The 22769-nt window shown below is 45.5% G+C and overlaps 3 protein-coding genes and 1 pseudogene across 3 annotated transcripts; 2 read left to right on the forward strand and 2 right to left on the reverse strand.

Annotated features, from left to right (window-relative positions):
- Positions 1–538: 538 nt before the first annotated feature.
- Positions 539–4285, reverse strand: LOC125581897. Its single transcript, XM_048748091.1, has 3 exons — positions 3671–4285; positions 2947–3585; positions 539–2865 (listed from the first exon to the last, which is right to left on the reverse strand). Exons 1-3 carry the CDS (start codon positions 4163–4165, stop codon positions 2845–2847), a joined length of 1155 nt encoding a protein of 384 aa, XP_048604048.1. The 5' UTR covers positions 4166–4285; the 3' UTR covers positions 539–2844.
- Positions 4286–4549: 264 nt separating this feature from the next.
- Positions 4550–16528, reverse strand: LOC125581900 (uncharacterized protein At3g60930, chloroplastic-like). Its single transcript, XM_048748094.1, has 2 exons — positions 16419–16528; positions 4550–6151 (listed from the first exon to the last, which is right to left on the reverse strand). Exon 2 carries the CDS (start codon positions 5266–5268, stop codon positions 4567–4569), a length of 702 nt encoding a protein of 233 aa, XP_048604051.1. The 5' UTR covers positions 5269–6151; positions 16419–16528; the 3' UTR covers positions 4550–4566.
- LOC125581901 lies at positions 7581–10685 on the forward strand (annotated as a pseudogene).
- LOC125581898 (caffeoylshikimate esterase-like) lies at positions 8881–15275 on the forward strand. Its single transcript, XM_048748092.1, has 7 exons — positions 8881–9202; positions 9276–9305; positions 9395–9524; positions 10018–10164; positions 10242–10510; positions 10593–10947; positions 15122–15275. Exons 1-6 carry the CDS (start codon positions 8948–8950, stop codon positions 10908–10910), a joined length of 1149 nt encoding a protein of 382 aa, XP_048604049.1. The 5' UTR covers positions 8881–8947; the 3' UTR covers positions 10911–10947; positions 15122–15275.
- Positions 16529–22769: the final 6241 nt, after the last annotated feature.

Genomic DNA, 22769 nt, shown 5'->3' on the forward strand with positions numbered 1-22769 from the left:
ACAGCCTCCCCAGCTTTTCAACGACATTCTGGTCCCGAAAACTAGACACGCGCAGCTTTAGAAAGCACACCACCAGGAAAGCAACCCAGAACCCCGGAAAACAACGACAAAAAGTGAAGGTACTCACCGAAGTTCAACTCCCTAGAGCCTAACTCTACGAGTACCTCCGGGGGCACCATCCAGACCTCGGGCCACTTGTCTATAAAGTCCAAACAAGAAGCCGCACCGTCTTAAAACGCATCATCTAGGAACGCTACACAAACCACAGGGGATTCGAGGAAATTGGAGATATTCCTCAGAACCTAGAACCTACTCCAACGAATATCTCCGGGGGCACCACGGGACCAGGTCCCGAACAGGAATCTCCCTCCTCTCTTCAACAAAAGTCGTAGGGAGAGAAGACTGGAGAATACCGATCATGGATTACATCCTAGAGGGAAAAATTCCACCCAACAAGTGGGAGGCTCGAAAACTCAAAGCTTTAGCAGCAAGATACTGTATAATCGAGTCAGCCCTCCACAAACGAAGTGTCCCGGACCTTACCTAAAATGCGTTCACGGCCTAGTAGCTATGAAACTCATGAAGGAAATGCACGACGGTTCCTGTGGAAACCATTCCGGAGGCAGAGCCTTAGCCATCCGAATAAAAAGACAAGGCTACTTCTGGCCTACCATTATCGCAGATTGTGAGATCTACTCCTCATCGTGCGACAAATGCCAAAGGCATGCACCGATCATACACCAACCAGCGGAAAAGCTGTCTAACATATCAGCTCCCTATCCGTTCATGAGGTGGTCTATGGACATTATAGGTCCATTAGTACCTTCAGGGAAAGGAAAGAAGTTACTAAACCTCCTGGTCCTAACCGACTACTTCACGAAATGGATTGAAGCTGAAGCTTTCTAACAAATAAACAGATTCGAGGTCGAAGGATTTGTTTGGAAAAACATCGTATGCAGGCATGGCGTCCCATACGAAATCGTAACCGACAATGGAGGACGGTTCATATCCCACGACTTCAAAAGTTTCTGCGATAAATGGAACATCCGCCTCACCTTCTCATCACCTCGGCGACCTCAAGGGAACGGACAGGCGGAGGCTGCCAACAAATCAGTTTTAGCAAACCTCAAGAAACGCCTAGGAGCCCAAAAGGAGCTTTGGTCGGAAAAACTACCCGAAGTACTATGGGCCTGCCGAACCACCCCACGAAAAGCTACAGAGGAAACTCCCTTCTCCTTAGCTTACGGGATGGAAGCTGTCGTCCCAGCAGAAACCACCGCAGGTAGCCTCAGACGGGAGCTCTGCACCTCAAATCCCGCAGCTAATAACCAGCTCCTGATGGATAGCCTCGACTTGATCGAGGAAAGACGAGACCAAGCCTTGCTTCGCATTCAAAATTATCAGCAAGCAATGGCACGACACTACAATTCCAAAGTAAGGCCCCGACAGTTCGCCATAGGGGACCTAGTGCTTAGGAAAGTGTTCGAAGGAACAAAGGAACCGGGAGCTGGAAAGTTAGGAACCAACTGGGAAGGACCCTACCGAATTATCCACATAGTACGACCAGGAGTTTACAAACTCCAGAAGGTACGAACCGGGGTACCTGAAATCCGATCGTGGAATGCCACGAACCTCAAAAGATACTATCATTAGGTACCTAAAACCCCTGAACTACGTTTGGCTTGATCCCTTGACTGGGTACGTAGGCAACTCCGTCATGAGTGCAGCCCCAACCTCTTCTCACCAACCTCCTCACCTAAGCCAAAGGGGCAGGTGTTACCAAGAACACTTAACCTAAAAATAGTTACTGTGTAAATAATCTGAATCATGTATTCTCCGATATCTGATATTAATAAAACGATTGATTCAGTTTCATAAACATCAAAGGTCTTAAAACCCTCCAAGAAAATTTAGGTCCCCCTAAATCGGGACCTAAGCTCAACAATCTCGAATACATTCAGGTCCCTGAAAACCTGAACCCAAAGGTCTTAAAATCCTTAATACACCCAAAGGTCTTAAAATCCTTAATACACCCAAAAGGTCTTAAAATCCTTAATACACCCAAAGGTCTTAAAATCCTTAACATAAACTAAGGTCTTAAAATCCTTAACAATCAACAAGGTCCTAAAATCCTTGACAACTGCTAAGGCCGCAAAATCCTTAACAATCAACCAGGTCCTAAAATCCTAATCAAAACCAAAAGGTCTTGAAACCCTTATCAAAATCGAAAGGTCTTAAAATCCTAAAGAATCAGGAAAATCCCGAAATTCCTCAAATTCCATCCGTTAAACTTCAAAGGCCTCGAAGTCCGTCGAATTAACTCAGGTCTCTATGAATCTAAATCCAGGTTCCTACGAACCTGAACAACCAGGTCCCAGAACCTTTCGAATCGGGCTCAGGTCCCCGAGCTAAAATCAAGAACTTCTCTTTAAGGTTATCACGACCGAATATCCATTAAGCTAAATGCTTATCATAAGTTAAGACTAAAGGTCCTAATCCGACTCAACGACGACAGCACACAACTCATCTGAGATTCACAATCACTGTGGTTAAATGAAACGAGGTTAAGTTCAAAAACTTAAAACAGAAATAATAGCCACGATTTAAACATAAGAAAGGGTTTAAAAGCCTCCCCAGGTTATTGAAATCCAGCAAGTGTTAAGGTTTAAAGGCCTCCTCAGGCACTAAGTCATAACGCATAACGAAACAAAGCCCTTAGGCCGAAGTCTTAAAAACACAAAACATGAAGCTAAAAGAGCCGTAGCTCTCAATCTTCCTCCTCTTCCTGAATCGGATCACCAGCACCGGCAGGAACTCCCTCATCGACCACATTGCCATCACCTCCTATAGCTGCCTCGACTGGAGCTAAGTCAGGAGTCATCAAACCCAAATTAGAGCCATACTCCCCAGAAAAGGATGGATTAAACATGTTAATCTCGAAAGTACCTGAACTCTCCGAGATCTGGGGAAGAGGAAGCTTGCTGACCGAGAAGTCAGGACTTGGGCCTTCTCATACGCAGTTGTCGCTTCTGGTAATAAGGCCACCAATTGGTTGTACTCCTCTTCAACGCTTTGGATCTTGTTGTTCAGCATATCCTTCAAGAGGTCGGCATTAGCTTGGAGCTCCTGAGCATACACCAAGGCGCTGACCTCATCTTTCTTCCTAGCAAACTTCTCCTTAACACAGACCAGGATCTTGCCGTAAGCTTCGGCAACTTCTTTCTTCCCCTCCCTTACAGCCAGTTTGACTTCAGCTTCCTTGTTCTTCTGGCTATCCTGGGATGAGGCAATGAGCTCACGTACTTGATGCTCAGCTATCCTTCGAGCGGCTTCCGAATCGTTGATCCTCCTGCTCTTCACCTGGATATCGAGTTTTTGACTCTCGATCTCTCCTTGCTGAGCATCGGCCTTCGAGCCTAGCCTCGTCACTTCGGCTTCGAGTTCAGAAATTCGAACCCGGGCTTGGTCAAGGTCGGCTTTGGCTGCCTTAACCATCTCGGTAACCTCAGCAAGTTCACCAGCATTGGGGGCAGCATACAGAGCATTCTCAAACCTGAGCTGGGCCCTGTTAACAGCCCCAGCCAACTGCAATAAAACCAAAAAAAAAATATATATATAAACATCATCGTCCCCAAAGAATGTAAACAAAGAACAGATAGAGATCATGTACCTGACCCATACAGTGAGCAATATCGAGATACTCATCTCGGTTAGTCAGGTCCTTGAGCGCTGGAAGGGGACATCCCACGCTCTTCAGGTGCCTCATTATCGCAGCTAGGCCCCAAGAGTCGTCCAGGATCGACCCAGGCTTCGAATGGGTAAAGCTCCACCCAACAGTCCCTCCTCTAGAGGACGAGGAAGAAGAATGGGTGGGAGCTCCGCCCTGATCGGTCCTGGGCCTCTTGTGTCTCGACGGCTCCACCTCAGAGGTACCCTTTGGAGCCTGGTAGTCAGCCTCCGGCACCTGGACCTCAGGGAGAGGAGCAGCATCCCAAGCTACAACCTCAGTTGGAGTAGTCTCGACAACAGGATTAGATCCTCCGTCGTCCAAAACTTCCTTCATTGAGATAAGGAACGATCCTCCTTGGTTCTTGTCGCTTCCACGAGAAGCACTGGCAGCTTTGGAGGGGTTACCCCTAGAACGGAATGATGGTCGCAGAGTCATGTCACCTGGCTGAGACTTTTCAGTTCCCGAAGCACTAGCACCAGTTGAGATCGATACAATTGAATCACCTGCCGAAACTGGAACAATGGAAATCCTTAAGTTTAAAAACTTCAAAGCAATAAAATCATTAAAAAGGTTCGAACAAGAACTGACTCTCAAGGTCCTCAGCAGGAATGGGATCTTGGAAAGAGGCGTTGTAGGTATCTGGGAATCTGGCTGCACTTATTCGAGAAGTGGTGTAGGCTACCCAGGTACAGGGACTCTGCTGCAACTTGCGGTATAGAGCTCTGGTGAGCTTGGTAGAGAGCTTCGGAGGATCTTCGATTTCTGCAAGTAAATCAGAGCAAAACGGTTACTCGGCCATAAATGAATAAAACGGAAAAAGCATATCCCTAGAATTCCTAACCAGATGGATTAGTCCAAGTGACCCTAAGGTTCCGACCCACAGGAACCGTCGAAGGATCAACTTTAACGTAAAAATACTTCTTCCTCCAGTCATCATCACTACTAGAGAATCTGAAGATAACATGATTGGGACGACTAGGGAGGTAGTAGGTCCCGGTACCACCCTCCTTAGAGGTGCTTTCCTTCAGGGAGAAGAGGCTCATAAGTTCGGTAAGACCGACGCTAACCCCCTCCTCTTTGGACCTAGTGATAAAGCCGTTTATCACCCGGATAACCGAGGGACAGAGTTGGGAAAGGGCTAACTGATAATGATCTAGTAGATCAAGCAGTAGGGTCGGAAGAGGAAATCTCAAGTGAGACTTGGAGATGTACTTCTCATGACAACAGAACCAACCCTCCGGAGCGGTCTCGGGGGTTTCATCGGAATTACAGGCACGGCCAAGCTCCTTTTGGCCGAGAGCTTGAACCATGAGGTTAACCACGTCTTGATTTTTCAGCAACGAAGGCGAGTGAGGACTGCTCCCGCTAGAATCGTCTTTCTTCTTCCGTTTAGAAACTCTGGTCGCGATTGCCTCCCTGGCTGTCTTTTTCCCCTTCCTCATCTTGGCTCCGACTTCTTGCTTAACTTTCAGTAGTTTAGCTCCAGAAGCAGAGGGAGGCATCCCGGATTCCCCGGAACCTTCTTTCGGATGATCCATAGTACGGGAAGGTTAAGGAGAAAATCGATTGCAAGGTTTGGGAGAGAATTTGCAGAGAAAAGTAACGAGGAAGATAAAAAAAAATAGAAATCGCAGTAAAATAAAGAGAGAGGAGAGAAGTTACCTTGGAAACCGAACGGAGGCGTGGAGAAAGTGGGAGGCTAGCAGTTAATGTTCACAGCTTTATATCCCATCACCTCTCGAGAATTGGAAAGGTCATTTCAAACCCTCTCCATCTGAACCGTAGATTCTGCCAAACGTAATAAAGACCGTTAGATCGGGTAAGCCGAATCTAAATAGGATAAGAACTAATCATTATCTCAACGAAAAGATAAGATCGATAGCTAGATTCTAGCTTCCGAGACAAAGGATTTTATTCGGAAGCTGGGGGCAACTGTTGGACCCGAATATGACCCTCAGGTGAGGTACCGATAAGCGTGAACTAGCATGTGGGTTGCGATAAGCCCATCATAACAAAGGGAGCTGAAAGCCGAGCTGACGACTGGATCTGGGAGACATCATAGCAGAGGTCACGACAGAAAGTGAGCTAACACCTTAAGAGACTCGGTCAAGAGGAGCCTAAAGCGAGTTCCGTAATTGAAGCCGAATATCTCGGAGAACAGTTGAAGAGCTGCCAACGAAACCTAGACTATATAAAGACGGAGAAGATAAAAGACAAGCCATCTCTTTCCATATATCAACTTTTGTATTAGATTAAAAGCATTACTTGTTCTTTAGTAATCATCTCAAGATACATTCCTTTGTATTCATCATCTTTCAACTCATCAATAAAATCATATTCATTCTTCAAGTTTATTTACGGGATTCAGCCCACGATTCTCATTCATCTCTCTTGACCTAACCTAAATCTAAGAAGTGAAACCTTGTCTCTCACAATCTCCACCTCCCGACCACTGGAGAAACCGGTTACAATTTTACTCGGCAGCTCAGTTTGCAGATTAATTCTAACCCATATTTTTGCCACTTCAAAATTCTCCTTTCTTTCTGTTTCAGGAGCTAAAGAGAGTGGCTTTCCGACTGCAGTAGCAAGACGGCTGAGACTCTGTTTATTGAAAAGCAGGTAAGGAACTCCTCTCAACTCCACCGGAACAACTGCAGTAGTCAATTGAGGTTGCTCAGGAGTGAATTCAGGTGACCACATGGCGACAAACATGGGACAGCCTGCTATCATCCAAGCATGTCGACTCAAAAGAATGTCCCTAGTACGCGCACTAGTGACTTTTAACAAGAAAGACCCATCACCAATCTTGTGAACGAAAATACGCGGACCATTCCTTGCCCAGACAGCATTGATTACTCCAATAATTCTGCCCACTGGCGGAGCATCACCTTGAAATCTGGCGAAAAGGAAGTCTTTAAATTCTTCCTTAGCGTCTTCTAAGTTGTCATCTGGAATCAAAACGAACGGGGCTCCAGAAACGTGTTGTGTCGAGGTTCCCAGTTCCTCAAGTTGAGCCGACTCTTTAATCCTTGAAGCGAGGTTCTTTGGGGAGGCCACTCGGACTGATGCTACAGGAGAACCTGCAGATGGTAGATTACTTTCAACTTGGACTGCTGAACAGGGGAGGGGAGTTTTACGGGTAGTTTCATCAGCATGAACAAGCGAGGGACTGGAGGTTGGACCTTCAACAGATTTGATTTCTACATTGCCGGAGGATGAACCTGCAACAGCAAAAAATCCCGAGCTGGAAGGCACAGAGGATGTTTGAGACGAAATATCTACTCCTTGAGACAAATCAGAAGATTCCAAGGAGATATTCGGCGAGGTCTTGGAGAGAACCAGTTTAGATCCAAGGGCTAGCCGAACGAACTTCGAAGAAGAGAGCATGAAAGCCTTAGGCTTTTTCTTTTTCACCATCGGAAGAGAGTCTAAGAACGAGATGCACAGAGAATGAGGTAATGATTTGATAAGAAGAGGGGAGGTTAGAGAGTACGCGACGGAGGCGTGAGGCCGGCGCCGTCGGAGCGAAGGGGGGAAGAAACCCTAATCGCCTTTCAAGTCGCCCATTATATATAAATATTTTCACTACTAGTAACTATGCACTCAATTGACTCAACTAACTTGGCATTTCCAATGTTGATGGCGTAGTAAACAGTTTCTACTAGTACTTGTAGGAGAACTTTGGACCAAGTCGGCTCGTAGTCGTAGCACATGCATAATGCATTGACCAAAAGATAAGGTTTAGAGAATATGTCTGAAGACTCTGAACTTCTATGCACTGTGTTGTGTGAATTATTGGCAACGTACAGCTTTAACTGTACATAGCTTTAACTGCACACGGTAAAAAAAAAAAAAAGACGGAGCGTATGAAATATTATTGAAGATAAATCTGAAAGCCCAATGATAATAAGGCCCATTATACACACTAAATGTTATTTAACGAGGCCCGTTAATAAAACAAACAGCGTAGATTCTCGTCGAAGCCAGTAAACACCACCGTCGTCCGTCTACGTAGCTACATTCTCAGGTTTCTTCTCCGTTAGGAAAGCTCCGAAGTTCCACTCTAATTTCTCCGATGTCGGTATGTGCACTCTCGCAATTTCTAATCTTTTGTATCTTTTGAGCAATGACTGATGGTGAATTGAGCGATTCAACGAAGTATTGATTGGTGATTCAGATCTTCGAGTACAACGGAAGTGCCTTGGTGGCTATGGTAGGGAAGAACTGCTTCGCCATCGCAAGTGATCGAAGGCTCGGTGTGCAGCTACAGACCATCGCCACCGATTTCAAGAGAATCTCGAAGATCCACGATCATCTCTTCATCGGCCTTTCCGGTCTCGCCACTGATGTCTAGACACTGTACTACAACTCTCTCTCTCTCGTTCACTATTTCACATAATTGAAAAAAACTTAGAGCTGTTTTGGTGGTTGGGGAGTGAAGGTACCAGAGACTCGTGTTTCGTCATAAGCTGTATCAGCTTCGGGAAGAGAGAGGCATGAAGCCTGAGACTTTCGCTAGTCTTGTCTCCGCCATTCTTTATGAGAAAAGGTTGAAACTTTCGTTACTTCTTATGTAGTTTATGTTGTAATGTTGCAGCTATAAGTTGAATTTTGATTCTTGTTAGCTAGGACATGTATCACTGATGAGACCGAAACTAACTAGCTTCTTACTATTTCAGGTTTGGTCCATACTTGTGCCAACCTGTGATTGCTGGATTGGGAGAAGATGATAAACCTTTCATTTGCACTATGGATTCGATTGGAGCCAAGTACTATGCTCTCACATCCTTTCTTTGCTGAATCTCCTGTTATTCAGAACGTTAGCTCTACTTATTTTTCATTTATAATGTCATTTAGTGCTGTTAGCAAGTGAGTATAGTTCTAAATTTTGCTAGGTGAATGGGTCAGTATTAATTGTTCAGGTCGTTCATATAAGTGGGTTTGATATATTATCTTACGTTCAAACCGGATGGACGGCGATCTTCATTCTGAACTCCCAGACCCCGGTTCGAATGTCTACAACGGAGATTTTTTAATTGGGTCGGACGCGTTTATATAAGAAAAAAGAGTCAACGTCAACGAGCAGTGTGAAACCACGTGTTGCACGTGCGAATTTTCCCGCACAAAAAGTATACTACTACTACTCTTTTGTCTTCTTCTTCCACATCTGATTTTACAATCTCGGATCCGTGAATTGAATCTCTCGCGGCATCCTCCATGGATCTTGCTCTTACTTCCCGTTTTAACATTCCCTCTACTCTCTCTCCCTACTACCATAGTAGGACTTCTCTGGCTGCCATCACTCGACGAATCACGCCGGCGATTGTTTGCGCGAAGCGATCTCCGATCGAGGGAGTGAGTGAAGAGCTGAACCTAATAGCCTCAGAGGAGTTAGATCAAGCTCCCGCGAGAAGACGCGTCCGTTCCGCTTTCGTTGATTTGCAGCTTCAGCTCGATCACTGCTTGTTCAAGGTTTGCATCATGTCTTACTCTATAACGAAATCTAACGTATGTCGTTTCTAATGATCTGGATCTGGTGTGATAGAAAGCTCCGGTTGGGATCAGAACAGAGGAGGTAAGCTGTGATTTGAAACATTGTTCTTCTGTGAAAAAGACTCTAGAGTAGTTGTTGAGTCTTCTTCTTCTTCTGTGTGTTTGTGATAGTGGTATGAGAGAAATTCGAAAGGGGAGGAGATTTTCTGCAAGTGTTGGTTGCCGGAGGCCGGAGTTAAAATCAAAGCGGCGGTGTGTTTCTGTCATGGTTATGGCAGTACTTGCACTTTCTTGTTTGATGGTGAGTTACTTGTAGTTTTTGGACTTTTCGGATTCAATATTTTAAATTTTGGGTCGCATTCGATTTGCCTTTTATAAGCTTTGTTTATATTAAGTTTTATATATTATCTGAAATCACTCGCTAAACCAATTGTTTTATAAACTATCCGAAAGTAATTAAATTTTTCTGAATTATTCAGAACATCTAAGAAAATTTCTCAAAACTATCTGAAATTATCCAAATTAACCAAAGCTCTGTATAAACTCTCAAAAAATATTTTAAATATCTAAATTACCAAGAATTTGGATCTAGTGTTACCTGATATCCAAAATACCTACCCTAAGTCCCATTTGGATACTTCTCTAGAACCGGTTCGGATCGGATTTAGGTATTTTTAGTCAAATTCGGATTGGGTTCAAGGGTTCATGTCTAGTTACATGTTTCTACTTGCATCATAAGTTGAGCCCTCTTTTTCTATTGTATGTGTGAATGAAGTCAGTTTTTTTCTTTACAGGTATAGCAAAGCAAATAGCAGGTTCTGGATATGGAGTGTATGCTATAGACCATCCTGGTTTTGGCCTCTCAGATGGTTTACATGGTCACATCCCAAGTTTTGATGACTTAGCTGATAATGCTATTCAACAGTTCACCAAAATGAAAGGTAATCATACTTTTATCTCTGTCTTGAATCTGATTTTGATGCTGTTTTTCTTAAGTGGGTAGTATTATGATTCTTAGGGAGACCTGAACTGAGAAATGTGCCTCGTTTCCTGTTCGGACAGTCAATGGGAGGAGCTATTGCCTTGAAAGTTCATCTAAAAGAACCTCAAGCCTGGGATGGTCTTATCCTTGTGGCTCCAATGTGTAAGATCTCAGAAGATGTAAAGCCTCCTAAGCTAGTTTTGAACGCGTTGATCTTGATGTCAACACTGTTTCCCAAAGCAAAGCTCTTTCCAAAGAAAGACATGAGCGAGCTCTTCTTCAGAGACCCCAGTAAAAGAAAACTTGTAAGTTTTTTCAACAGACTAGTTTCTGCATAAGCATTTTAGCTGACGTCATCTTTGATGTTTTTGTTTGTGGATGATCAAGTCCGACTATGATGTGATATGCTACGATGACCAAACGCGTCTGAAAACTGCTGTTGAGCTTCTGAACGCGACAAGAGACATTGAGATGCAAGTTGATAAAGTTTCATTGCCGTTGTTGATACTACATGGAGCTGCAGATAGAGTCACCGATCCTAATGTGAGCAAGTTCCTTCACGAGCAAGCAATCAGCCAAGACAAAACTCTGAAGCTCTATCCAGGCGGCTACCATTGCATTCTAGAAGGTGATACAGACGAAAATATTTTCACAGTAATCAACGACATAGTTGCTTGGCTCGATGCTCGTACAACTCCCAAGTAAACTGAGAGTATATCTCCAAAACCATATATTTATTATCGTCTTTGTGAAACTCTCTGAGGTTAATATCATGGGGAAAATAAAAATAAAACAAATATCCATAGCTTACAATGAATACACAACCACATCGCTCTCCAAGATTCTCATGAGTTCGTGTTCTATTAGGGCGATGTTTTTCTTTTTCATTGAACAGGTTTGATCCATTGCACCGGCAAAGAAAGCTATTCATATGAAAAATGCACATTTTTTTAACTTTGCCAAGGATCTCCAAAAGTGTTTGACCCCGCAGTTAGATCTTCGTTGGCTATCAGATAATTTAACATTGTACTCCTGGACCCACAGAATAGTCGGTTGATCTCGATCGTCGGATACTGTGATTAATTCAAAAAATAAAAAGTATTCGACCTATATAGAAATTCAAAAGAGCTAATATACATAGATTATATGGTTTTCAAACTGTAAAAAAAAATATATGAGGTTTTTTTTCTAAATTGTTTTATGGCCCTCTAATTCTCGGCCTGATCAAGTATACATAATGATGTGGGATGAACTATGCACTCAATTTTTTTTTTTGTTGGCAAAATGTTAAGATTTATACCATTTTTAATTTTTCAATGTTGCGTACAACTTATTAGAAGCATAGAAACGAAAACAACCCAAAACAAAAGACAAAAAAAGGGGAGCAGCACCCTTCAAGGAGGCCGGAATGAGAAGTAGAGTTCAAGCATCGAAGGAGATGAAGGAGTCGCGGCCGGAAATGAGAGCAATCGGTCACGGATAAGACGGTCAAGGGCTTTGTGTAGCACTTGGGGAGGAGTAGAGATGGCTGTGAAGATGCGAGCATTCCTTTCTTTCCAGATCAAGTAGACCGCATATTGGAACACAAGCTTGACGATAACTGCAGAGCTTAAGTTACTTGCTTGCTGAGGCCTTAGTATCCAAGAAGCAGCAGAGTGGATGTCTGTTGGAGGAAGAGGCCACACTGCAGATGCATACGGTTGCCACAAAGCTGCCGAGTACTCACATTCGAAGAAGAGGTGGTGGTGTGTTTCTAGTTCAGATGAACAAAGAATGCACTCCCCCGGAACTGATAATCCCCAACGGCGCAAGCGATCCCTAGTAGGGAGACGCCGCAGCAAAGCCAGCCAGGTAGTGAATGTGTGTCTAGGAATGTTTTCCTTAAACCAAATTGCCTTAGCCCAATAGACCGTAGGAGATGGATCTCGAAGATGCAACCAAGTGACCCTGGAGGAAAAGAGATTACCAAAGGTACCATCAGACTTGAGCCAGAGAAACTTGTCCGGTCCATTCCCCACTATAGGCGCAGAGATTGTAGTAAGCTCTATTTGGATACTCTGTAGCTCCTGAGATCGAGCAGCAGGCATTAACCATTCCCCGTTCCTTGTGGCTTCAATAACCTTAGCATTTTTCCTGATACGAAGGCTTCTAGGGCCGGTTTGTCCTGCAATTTGTATCAGAGGTCCTAAGCGTGTCCAGCGATCAAACCAGAAAAAGGTTGTTCTGCCATTCCCGACTTCACATCTCATGAACTCAGATATCAAAGGGCGCAGCTGTAACATACTACGAACTGTGGGAGACAGTCTAGAAGAATCAGATAGTGACCAGAACCCTTCCCTGTGGAACACATGGGTTTTCAGCCAATCAGCCCAGAGAGAACCTGATGAAGAGAAAATGATCCAAACCCTTTTTAGGGTGAAAACCGTTCCAAACTCTTCTAGAGGTCTCAGACCAAGTCCGCCTTCGGCCTTAGGCTTACATACGTCTTTCCAAGCCACACGAGCTCCCGAAGCTGATCCAGTATGATTTCTCCATAGGAAGGCAGCATACAATGAGTCTATTTTAGCATAAAATGTCTGCGGTAGAACAAACACATCACTCCAGAAATTAACCATCCCATATATGACGGAAGCCACCATTCTTACCTTTCCTGCATACGATAAGTACTTTACAGTCCAAGATTGGAGCTTGCCTGTAATCTTATCAAGAAACGGTTGCAATGTTGCCATCGAGATTCTCGCCGGGTTTAGAGGAAGTCCCAAGTATCTGGTTGGGAACGTCCCTATCTTGAAGCCAGACATATTACTCAGTGCTGCAGCCTCGGAATCCAAGTAGCCTCCAAAGAAAATTTCCGATTTGAGAGGATTTATATCAAGCCCTGTCATTCTTTGAACTCCCTCATGACACTTGCAATACCTGCGAGAGAAGTCCTTGATCCATCTGAGAAGATTAGGAGGTCGTCCGTAAACAAAAGGTGAGTTACTCTTGGCGTCTCACATTTTGGGTGAAGTTTTATTCTTCCATCGTCAACAGCTCTGTTCAGTAACTGAGTGAGAGCTTCCATAGCCATAATAAAGAGATACGGAGAGATACTGTCTCCTTGACGCAGACCTTTCTTGCCACTGAAGAAGCCAGCAAGTTCCCCATTGATGGCGACGGAAAAGCGTGGAGAAGTTATGCATTCTCTGATCCAAGTCGTGAACAAGGCTGGAAATTGCTGTGCCTCCAAAATCTTTAGAATAAAATCCCAAGAAACTGTGTCGAATGCTTTCCGGATGTCAACTTTTAGCATCGAGCTTTTCAGGCATGATGATTTATTGTAGTTACGAATCAGTTCTGAAGCAAGTAGAACATTTTCTCCCAAGCTGCGGCCTTTAAGGAAAGCAGACTGATTGGAGCTGATACATTCCATGAGAATAGGCTTCATCCTTTTTGCAAGAATCTTAGTTATGATCTTGTACACTATATTACAGCAACTGATTGCTGAGCTTACACGCTTGAGGATCCTTCGGTATTAGTGCAATTGCAGTGTTATTCAAGTCCTTCAACAGCCTGCCATTCCTGAAGAATTCACATACTGCAGCAACCACATCTGTACCCACAATTGCCCAAGCTGACCTTATGAATTCAACTGAATATCCATCAGGTCCAGGGCTCTTGCTCAGCGGCATAGCAAACACTATCTTAGTAACCTTCTCAGGCGTTACTTCTTTCTGGATTTCCAGTCTCTGTTCTTCGCTGCATCTGAACGGTAGCAAGGAACATATATCGTCCATAGTACAAGGAGATTCTGCCATATTTGTTGATCCGAGAATACCTTGAAAATAATTTGCCGCGTGATTTTTTATCTCAGCGGTTGTTGCAATGAGGTGGTCATCGGCATCCCTGAGATAATGTATGTGGTTCCAGGTTGTTCGCTGAACCACAGTTCTGTGGTAAAATGCGGTATCCCTGTCCCCAAGATGATGCCATCGAACCCTAGATCTCTGGCGGTAAAATTTCTCCTCAGCTTTGGCAAGAGTATTCCATTTAGTTCTCTCTTCATGCTCAAGTCTAGCTGTAGCTGGGTCGGGTGCTGTTAATAGCTGGCGCTGAAGAGCGATGACTTTAGCTGCCTGATCTTTAACTCTTTGTGTAATTCCACTGTAGTGAGTAGAATTAAGTTTGCGGAGAACCTTTTTCATCAGCTTCATAGATCTCACAAGCTTAAATTGCATTGATCCCACAATAGACTCACAGTTCCATCCCTCCTTGACTGAATTCAGATACTCCGGATGGTCTATCACATGATGGAAGAATTTAAAAGGTTTGGTTACCCTTCTAGCGATTGAAGGCATCTTGAACAAACACGGAGCATGGTCAGACTGCTGCGGTTCAAGGAAATCACAGAAGGCGTCAGGGAATTTTTGTCCCCATGCTTGATTAATAAGAGCATGATCAATCTTCTTTGAAATAGGATTGTCATCCTGGTTATTCCACCATGAAAAATTCAACCCATTACATCTTGCTTCAAACAGCTCCGCATCCTGCAGTGCTAAGTTGAAATCGTCCATGCCAGTAGTGTCAACCTCTACCGAAAGGTGATTGGAGTTCTGGTCTGTTCTGAGTATCTGATTAAAATCCCCTACCACCGCCCACGGTGATCTTGCAAGGGGAGTGGTGCTGTTGAGATGAGCCAGATCTCTCCATAATTCTTGTCTATCTTCAGCCAGGTTCTTGGCATATATGAATGTGACAGTGAAGTTGATATTCTCGGCTGAGATAAAGATTCCACAAGTGATTGCCTGTGACGATGCTTGATAGACTGTTACTGTTACACTCGGGTGCCAGACAACAATGATACGGGCGTTATCATGATGCTCCGAGTTAGATGTATACTTCCAGCCAAACGGAAGGGCACTGCTTATTCTTCTAGAGTTGTTGGGTTGTATACGAGTTTCTAGATATGCTCCAAAAAGGGGTCTGTGAATATTAATCCACTCTTTGACCATGGTGTGGCGTATATTGCTGTTCAGGCCTCTTACATTCCACGCAAAAAACATTATAAATGTTGGTATTAAGCTTTGGTAACCCTGCGGCTACCCTTCCTGTTGTTAACCAGGAAGAAAGGTGATTCTGAATCCTCTTCTGCAGTCCCGTCAGTAGTCGGGGAGGATCTGTCCTGTTCATGATAAACATGGACCATTGAGTAGCCCGAATGTCGATCAAGTGAGATAACCTGCTTCATATTAGGAGGGCTTTTAGCCACCTTGGATTCAGTAGAAGTTTTCTTATGCATCAATTCAGAATCGGCAGCATTGGTTGTCTCAGAGAGAGCCTCACCGCCTTCGTTGGCCTCAGTAATCTCAGGAACCGTTGTTCCATCTTGATCCTGACGGCTAGCATCCTCCGATGAGGTCTCTAGCGCTTGAGTTGCAGTGCTAGCATCCTCCGATGAGGTCTCAGCCTTAGCAGCTGTAGGGTTTTCAATAAACTTAGGAGGTTCTATAGACGACTTGGAAGATGCCACTCTCCACTGTCTAGTCGACCTACTAGGCCTTGATGTCCTTCTACCTTTACTCTCTGCACTTCTGGATCGACGCTTAGAAGCAGCAGCAGCCGAGTTCACTGGCACTCCTACCCCTCTTGAGTGGGTGAGGGCACTGGGGCAAAGTGCTTCTGAATGACCATACTTCCCACATATATTGCACTTTTTAGGGAGCCAAGGATATGAGACATCAATCTCTGTTGGACCCGAATATGACCCTCAGGTGAGGTACCGATAAGCGTGAGCTAGCATGTGGGTTGCGATAAGCCCATCATAACAAAGGGAGCTGAAAGCCGAGCTGACGACTGGACCTGGGAGACATCATAGCAGAGGTCACGACAGAAAGTGAGCTAACACCTTAAGAGACTCGGTCAAGAGGAGCCTAAAGCGAGTTCCGTAATTGAAGCCGAATATCTCGGAGAACAGTTGAAGAGCTGCCAACGAAACCTAGACTATATAAAGACGGAGAAGATAAAAGACAAGCCATCTCTTTCCATATATCAACTTTTGTATTAGATTAAAAGCATTACTTGTTCTTTAATAATCATCTCAAGATACATTCCTTTGTATTCATCATCTTTCAACTCATCAATAAAATCATATTCATTCTTCAAGTTTATTTACGGGATTCAGCCCACGATTCTCATTCATCTCTCTTGACCTAACCTAAATCTAAGAAGTGAAACCTTGTCTCTCACAATTGGCGCCGTCTGTGGGGACAAATAATCGAATCCCTTTCTCTAAAGCTTAAGGATGAATCCATTAGACGGAACGAATCCATCTAACCCCGATCAATCGAACCAGAGCAATAGCTCACCGAATCGCATTGCTCCGGGGGCAAACAACCCGAGAGCCTCCGGAGGGACCAACTCTGGGTCCTCAGCCCTCAATAACCCATCGCATCAATCCGCTCCGAACCAAACGGAAGATCAGCTTTCTGAGATCCGTCGGATGATGCTCCAGTTAGTGGACAAAGCTCAAGAGACCGAGCGAACGGTGCAACAGTTAGCCGAACGGCAGCAACAGTTCGAAGAGATAACCAGATCTCAATCCGCAACGACCCAACCGTCCGTCCACCAGGGAAGAGGAGTCACTTTCCATGAACGGTTAGCTGACCCTTCCTTCCCTAGAGAGCGCCTGAACTTCTCCCCTGATAGCCCAGGTGCAGAAGGGCAGGAACCTGCTTTCCAAACGCCTCGCGCTAGGACAGCTCCTGCGTTTACCCCTCCTATCACCAGCACCATGGGGAGCAATGTAGCTACAACTAGCTCCATGCCTGATCGAAACACCGGTGGGAGCACCCGTTTGCCTCCACCGCCACCTCCTTCCGGGTCTGGAGCAGGAACCAACATACCGTCCGGGGGCAGAACATCAGCTTCGGTGTTTCAAGCTAGGGTTTCAACCCCAAGCACAGACGAATACCAAAGGACGGATGCTGATCCTGCAGCTCTCCGCACTAACCTCGCTCGGAGCCTAAGGACCAATGAGCGACCTATTTCGCCAGCTAGCTGGGAAGACGACCGAGCTCGGTCTCACCAGGAACCTGCTCGCCGAGTATCTGATAATGACCCAAATGTCCTTCCCTTCGAGGGACCTGACGCAATTCGCAGGTACATGGAGCGAACCCACGCAGCTCTCCAGAAATTGGGAGCTCAAGTTCACAAGGTAACGAGCTCAGCTCCCGAAATCGAGAGCTTAATTGAGGAGACTCGTGGAACTCCGTTCACCGATAGAATTGCCAACTCTTACATAAGAGATACTCGAAAAATTAAGATTCCTGAATACGATGGGAACGCAGACCCAAAGGCCTATTTAAGAGCCTTCCGATTAGCTATCGTTAAAGCTCACTTCACAAAGGAAGAGTGTGATGCAGGATATTGCAGAACATTTGCCGAAAACCTGATCGGAACAGCTCTCGAATGGTTCTCCAGCCTCGAGCCGAACTCTATAGACAGTTTCGATCAATTGGCTAACGCCTTTATGAAGCAATATTCAACTCACATCCTGAAACAAGCGTCTGAGGCTGACCTCTGGAAGATCAGACAAGGACTGGGAGACTCACTGCGAGTCTACATCGAAAAGTTCAGAGCAGTAAGAACTAAACTCTCGAATCCCAACGATCAGGTAGCCATTGAGGCTCTTAGGAGAGGTCTCTGGTATAAATCAGGTTTCTTCTCGGAGCTAACGCTAAATCCCCCTCCAACTATCGACGACGCCCTCCATAAGGCCTCTAGATACATTACCTTGGAGGAGGAAATGGCAGCATTAGATAAGCTCCACAGAAAACCCCAGAGTCACCCGAAAGGCGAAGCCTCCGATGGAAAGGGACCTCACAAAAGAGGTAGCTCCCGAAATAATCAGACCCAGGGAGAACATTCTTACGTAGTCGAGGAAGACAAGGAAGAAAAACCTGTCGCCGCGACAGCTAAAGCCCCCTGGTCCAAAGGTTATGACGAGAGCAAACATTGCTCTTACCACGATCGAAAGGGACATTCAACCGAAGAATGTTGGGACCTCCAACGACAACTGGCTGCTAAATTCGCAGCCGGAGAAATAAAAGATGTGGACCTCAAAAAGCCACAACCTTATCAGAAGAGAGGTCCCAGAGATAGCTCTCCAAAACGCGAGAGGTCACCTGAAAAAGAAACAGACTCACCACCCCCAGCTCCCAAAAAGAGAGTCGATATGATCCTTGGAAAGTTTCCACAAGGAAAAAGCCTACAAATCGAGGCCCTCTTGAGTAAACCACCTCCCCAATCGAGCCCTGGCTCAAGGATCGATTACATCCTTGGAGGGTCCGATGTGTGTCAAGACTCCGTTAACTCTATTAAAAGTCACGTACGGAAAGCTGTGTCAAACACTCAGTCCAAACCGACCAAGCCTGAGTCTAACACTAAGATCTCTTTCTGGGAGAGTGAGACATTAGACCTCGATAGACCTCATGACGATGCCCTTGTCATAACATTAAATATAGCAGGGTACGAGGTACCTAAGCTCATGATCGACACCGGAAGCTCCGTCGATCTTATTTTCTACAACGCACTAAAGGGAATGGAAATAGACGACTACGAAATTGTCGACCAGAAATCCAACCTCGTAGGTTTCTCAGGTGAAACAGCCACCTCATTGGGAACAATTAAGCTCCCAATTATAGCTGGCGGAGTCATGAAAATGACCAACTTCATAGTTGTCGACAAACCATCCCCTTTCCACGCAATCCTCGGAAGGCCTTGGATTCATAAGATGAAAGCAGTAGCTTCAACTTATCACCAATGCGTGAAATTTCCAACAACCAACGGAATAGCTACCATACACGGTAGCCAAAAGATTTCAAGGATCTGTTACCTGGGAGGATTCGAGATCATAAAAGAATCCCCCCAATAGCAATTACAGATCCAGGAGAGTCGCGAAATGCAACGAAATATCCGAGGTCCCCCTAAGAACCTCACCGAAAAAGTTAGCATCGACGACTCAAATCCTGAGAAACAGGTGAGCATCGGATCCGAGCTACCTCTCGAAACCAAAAAGGCTCGTCGAATTCCTAAAACAGAATATCAAAACCTTTGCATGGACCACCAGCGACATGAAAGGCATAGATGCAAATGTCACCACTCATAAGCTCAATGTAGACCCTACTTTTAAACCGATCAAACAGAAACGTCGTAAGCTAGGTCTAGAAAAAGCCCAAGCTGTCAACGACGAGGTCGATCGACTAACAAAGGCCGGGTCCATCCGAGAGGTACAATACCCCGATTGGCTAGCTAACCCAGTGGTAGTAAAAAAGAAGAATGGGAAATGGAGAATCTGTGTAGACTTCACCGATTTAAACAAAGCCTGTCCTAAGGACAGCTTCCCGTTACCTCATATCGATCGTTTGGTCGAAGCAACGGCTGGACACCAGCTCTTGTCCTTTATGGATGCCTTTTCAGGATATAACCAGATTATGATGGATCCTGAGGATCAAGAGAAAACCGCATTCATAACTGAACGAGGAACCTATTGTTACAAGGTCATGCCGTTTGGTTTGAAAAACGCGGGAGCTACCTATCAAAGGTTAGTAAATAAAATGTTCGCTGGACAACTCGGAAAAACCATGGAAGTCTACATCGACGACATGTTAGTCAAATCCTCAAAGGGGGAGGACCACATCTCCCATCTAAGAGAATGTTTCGAAATCCTCAACAAATACGACATGAAGCTAAACCCAGCTAAGTGTACCTTCGGAGTACCTTCCGGCGAATTCCTAGGTTACCTCGTAACCGAAAGAGGCATCGAAGCCAACCCGAAACAAATAGCGACATTCCTGGAAATGCCATCACCTAAAACGACCAGAGAGGTACAAAGATTGACCGGACGGATCGCAGCACTAAATCGATTCATCTCCAGGTCCACCGATAAATGCCTTCCATTCTATAAACTTCTGAAAAATAATAAGAAGTTCTTATGGGATGAAAAGTGCGAAGAAGCCTTCAAACAGCTGAAGGCTTACCTCTCGGAACCTCCGATACTATCCAAACCTGTAGTAGGAGAACCACTGTACCTGTACCTCGCCGTGTCGGCAGCTGCAGTCAGCGGAGTGCTAGTACGAGAGGAACAAAACGAACAGAGACCTGTCTATTATACTAGCAAAAGCTTAATAGACGCCGAGACGAGATATCCCACCATGGAAAAACTAGCCCTAGCAGTCGTGACAGCTGCCAGGAAGCTGCGACCTTATTTCCAATCGCACTCGATCATCGTAATGACCTCACAACCATTACGGACGATTCTGCATAGCCCTAGCCAATCCGGACGATTAGCCAAATGGGCTATAGAGCTCAGCGAGTACGACATCGAGTACAGACCCCGAGCAGCAGCAAAAGCTCAGGTCCTCGCCGATTTCGTTATTGAGCTAGCATCCGAACATCTAGACCAGGAAACAGAGGTTCCGAAATGGAGCCTATACGTGGACGGAGCCTCGTCAAGGCAAGGCTCCGGTGTCGGTTTAAGACTAACCTCCTCAGCCGGAGAAACCATCGAACAATCCTATAGACTTGGATTTAACGCTTCCAACAACGAGGCCGAGTACGAAGCACTAATCGCTGGATTAAAGCTCGCCCTGAGCCTCGGAATTCGGGAGCTAAACGCCTACAGCGACTCGCAGCTGGTAGCTAGCCAGTTTCACGGGGAATACGAAACAAGGGACGAAAGAATGGGGGCATACCTCGAGGTCGTCCTAAACCTCACAAAGCAGTTTGACAAGTTCGAGCTAACGAGGATCCCACGAGGGGAGAACTCCTCAGCAGACGCGCTCGCCGCATTAGCTTCCACATCCGACCCTCTCGTAAAACGAATTATACCCGTGGAAGGAATCGAGAAGCCAAGTATCGACATAGCTACCAAGGCTGAGATGGATAGCAAACCAAAGGAAAAAATAGAGGATAACAGCCTCCCGACGGTAGCTACCCAAGTTTTCACGACATTCTGGTTCCCGAAAACTAGAACACGCAGCTTTAGAAAGCACACCTCCAGGAAAGCAACCCAGAACCCGGAAAACAACGACAAAAGTGAAGGTACTCACCGAAGTTCAGACTCCCTAGAGCCTAACTCTACGAGTACCTCCGGGGGCACCATCCAGACCTCGGAGCCACTTGTCTATAAAGTCCAAACAAGAAGCCGCACCGCTCTTAAAAACGCATCTAGGAACGCTACACAAACCACAGGGGATAACGAGGAAATTGGAGATATTCCTCAGAACCTAGAACCTACTCCAACGAATATCTCCGGGGGCACCACGGCACCAGGTCCCGAACAGGAATCTCCCTCCTCTCTTCACAACAAAGTTGTAGGGAGAGAAGACTGGAGAATACCGATCATGGATTACATCCTAGAGGGAAAAATTCCACCCAACAAGTGGGAGGCTCGAAAACTCAAAGCTTTAGCAGCAAGATACTGTATAATCGAGTCAGCCCTCCACAAACGAAGTGTCTCCGGACCTTACCTAAAATGCGTTCACGGCCTAGTAGCTATGAAACTCATGAAGGAAATGCACGACGGTTCCTGTGGAAACCATTCCGGAGGCAGAGCCTTAGCCATCCGAATAAAAAGACAAGGCTACTTCTGGCCTACCATTATCGCAGATTGTGAGGTCTACTCCTCATCGTGCGACAAATGCCAAAGGCATGCACCGATCATACACCAACCAGCGGAAAAGCTGTCTAACATATCAGCTCCCTATCCGTTCATGAGGTGGTCTATGGACATTATAGGTCCATTAGTACCTTCAGGGAAAGGAAAGAAGTTACTAAACCTCCTGGTCCTAACCGACTACTTCACGAAATGGATTGAAGCTGAAGCTTTCCAACAAATAAACAGATTCGAGGTCGAAGGATTTGTTTGGAAAAACATCGTATGCAGGCATGGCGTCCCATACGAAATCGTAACCGACAATGGAGGACAGTTCATATCCCACGACTTCAAAAGTTTCTGCGATAAATGGAACATCCGCCTCACCTTCTCATCACCTCGGCGACCTCAAGGGAACGGACAGGCGGAGGCTGCCAACAAATCAGTTTTAGCAAACCTCAAGAAACGCCTAGGAGCCCAAAAGGAGCTTTGGTCGGAAAAACTACCCGAAGTACTATGGGCCTGCCGAACCACCCCACGAAAAGCTACAGAGGAAACTCCCTTCTCCTTAGCTTACGGGATGGAAGCTGTCGTCCCAGCAGAAACCACCGCAGGTAGCCTCAGACGGGAGCTCTGCACCTCAAATCCCGCAGCTAATAACCAGCTCCTGATGGATAGCCTCGACTTGATCGAGGAAAGACGAGACCAAGCCTTGCTTCGCATTCAAAATTATCAGCAAGCAATGGCACGACACTACAATTCCAAAGTAAGGCCCCGACAGTTCGCCGTAGGGGACCTAGTGCTTAGGAAAGTGTTCGAAGGAACAAAGGAACCGGGAGCTGGAAAGTTAGGAACCAACTGGGAAGGACCCTACCGAATTATCCACATAGTACGACCCGGAGTTTACAAACTCCAGAAGGTACGAACCGGGG

The sequence above is a fragment of the Brassica napus genome, chromosome C2 (assembly GCF_020379485.1).
Source record: "Brassica napus cultivar Da-Ae chromosome C2, Da-Ae, whole genome shotgun sequence".
NCBI classification, from domain to species: domain Eukaryota; kingdom Viridiplantae; phylum Streptophyta; class Magnoliopsida; order Brassicales; family Brassicaceae; genus Brassica; species Brassica napus.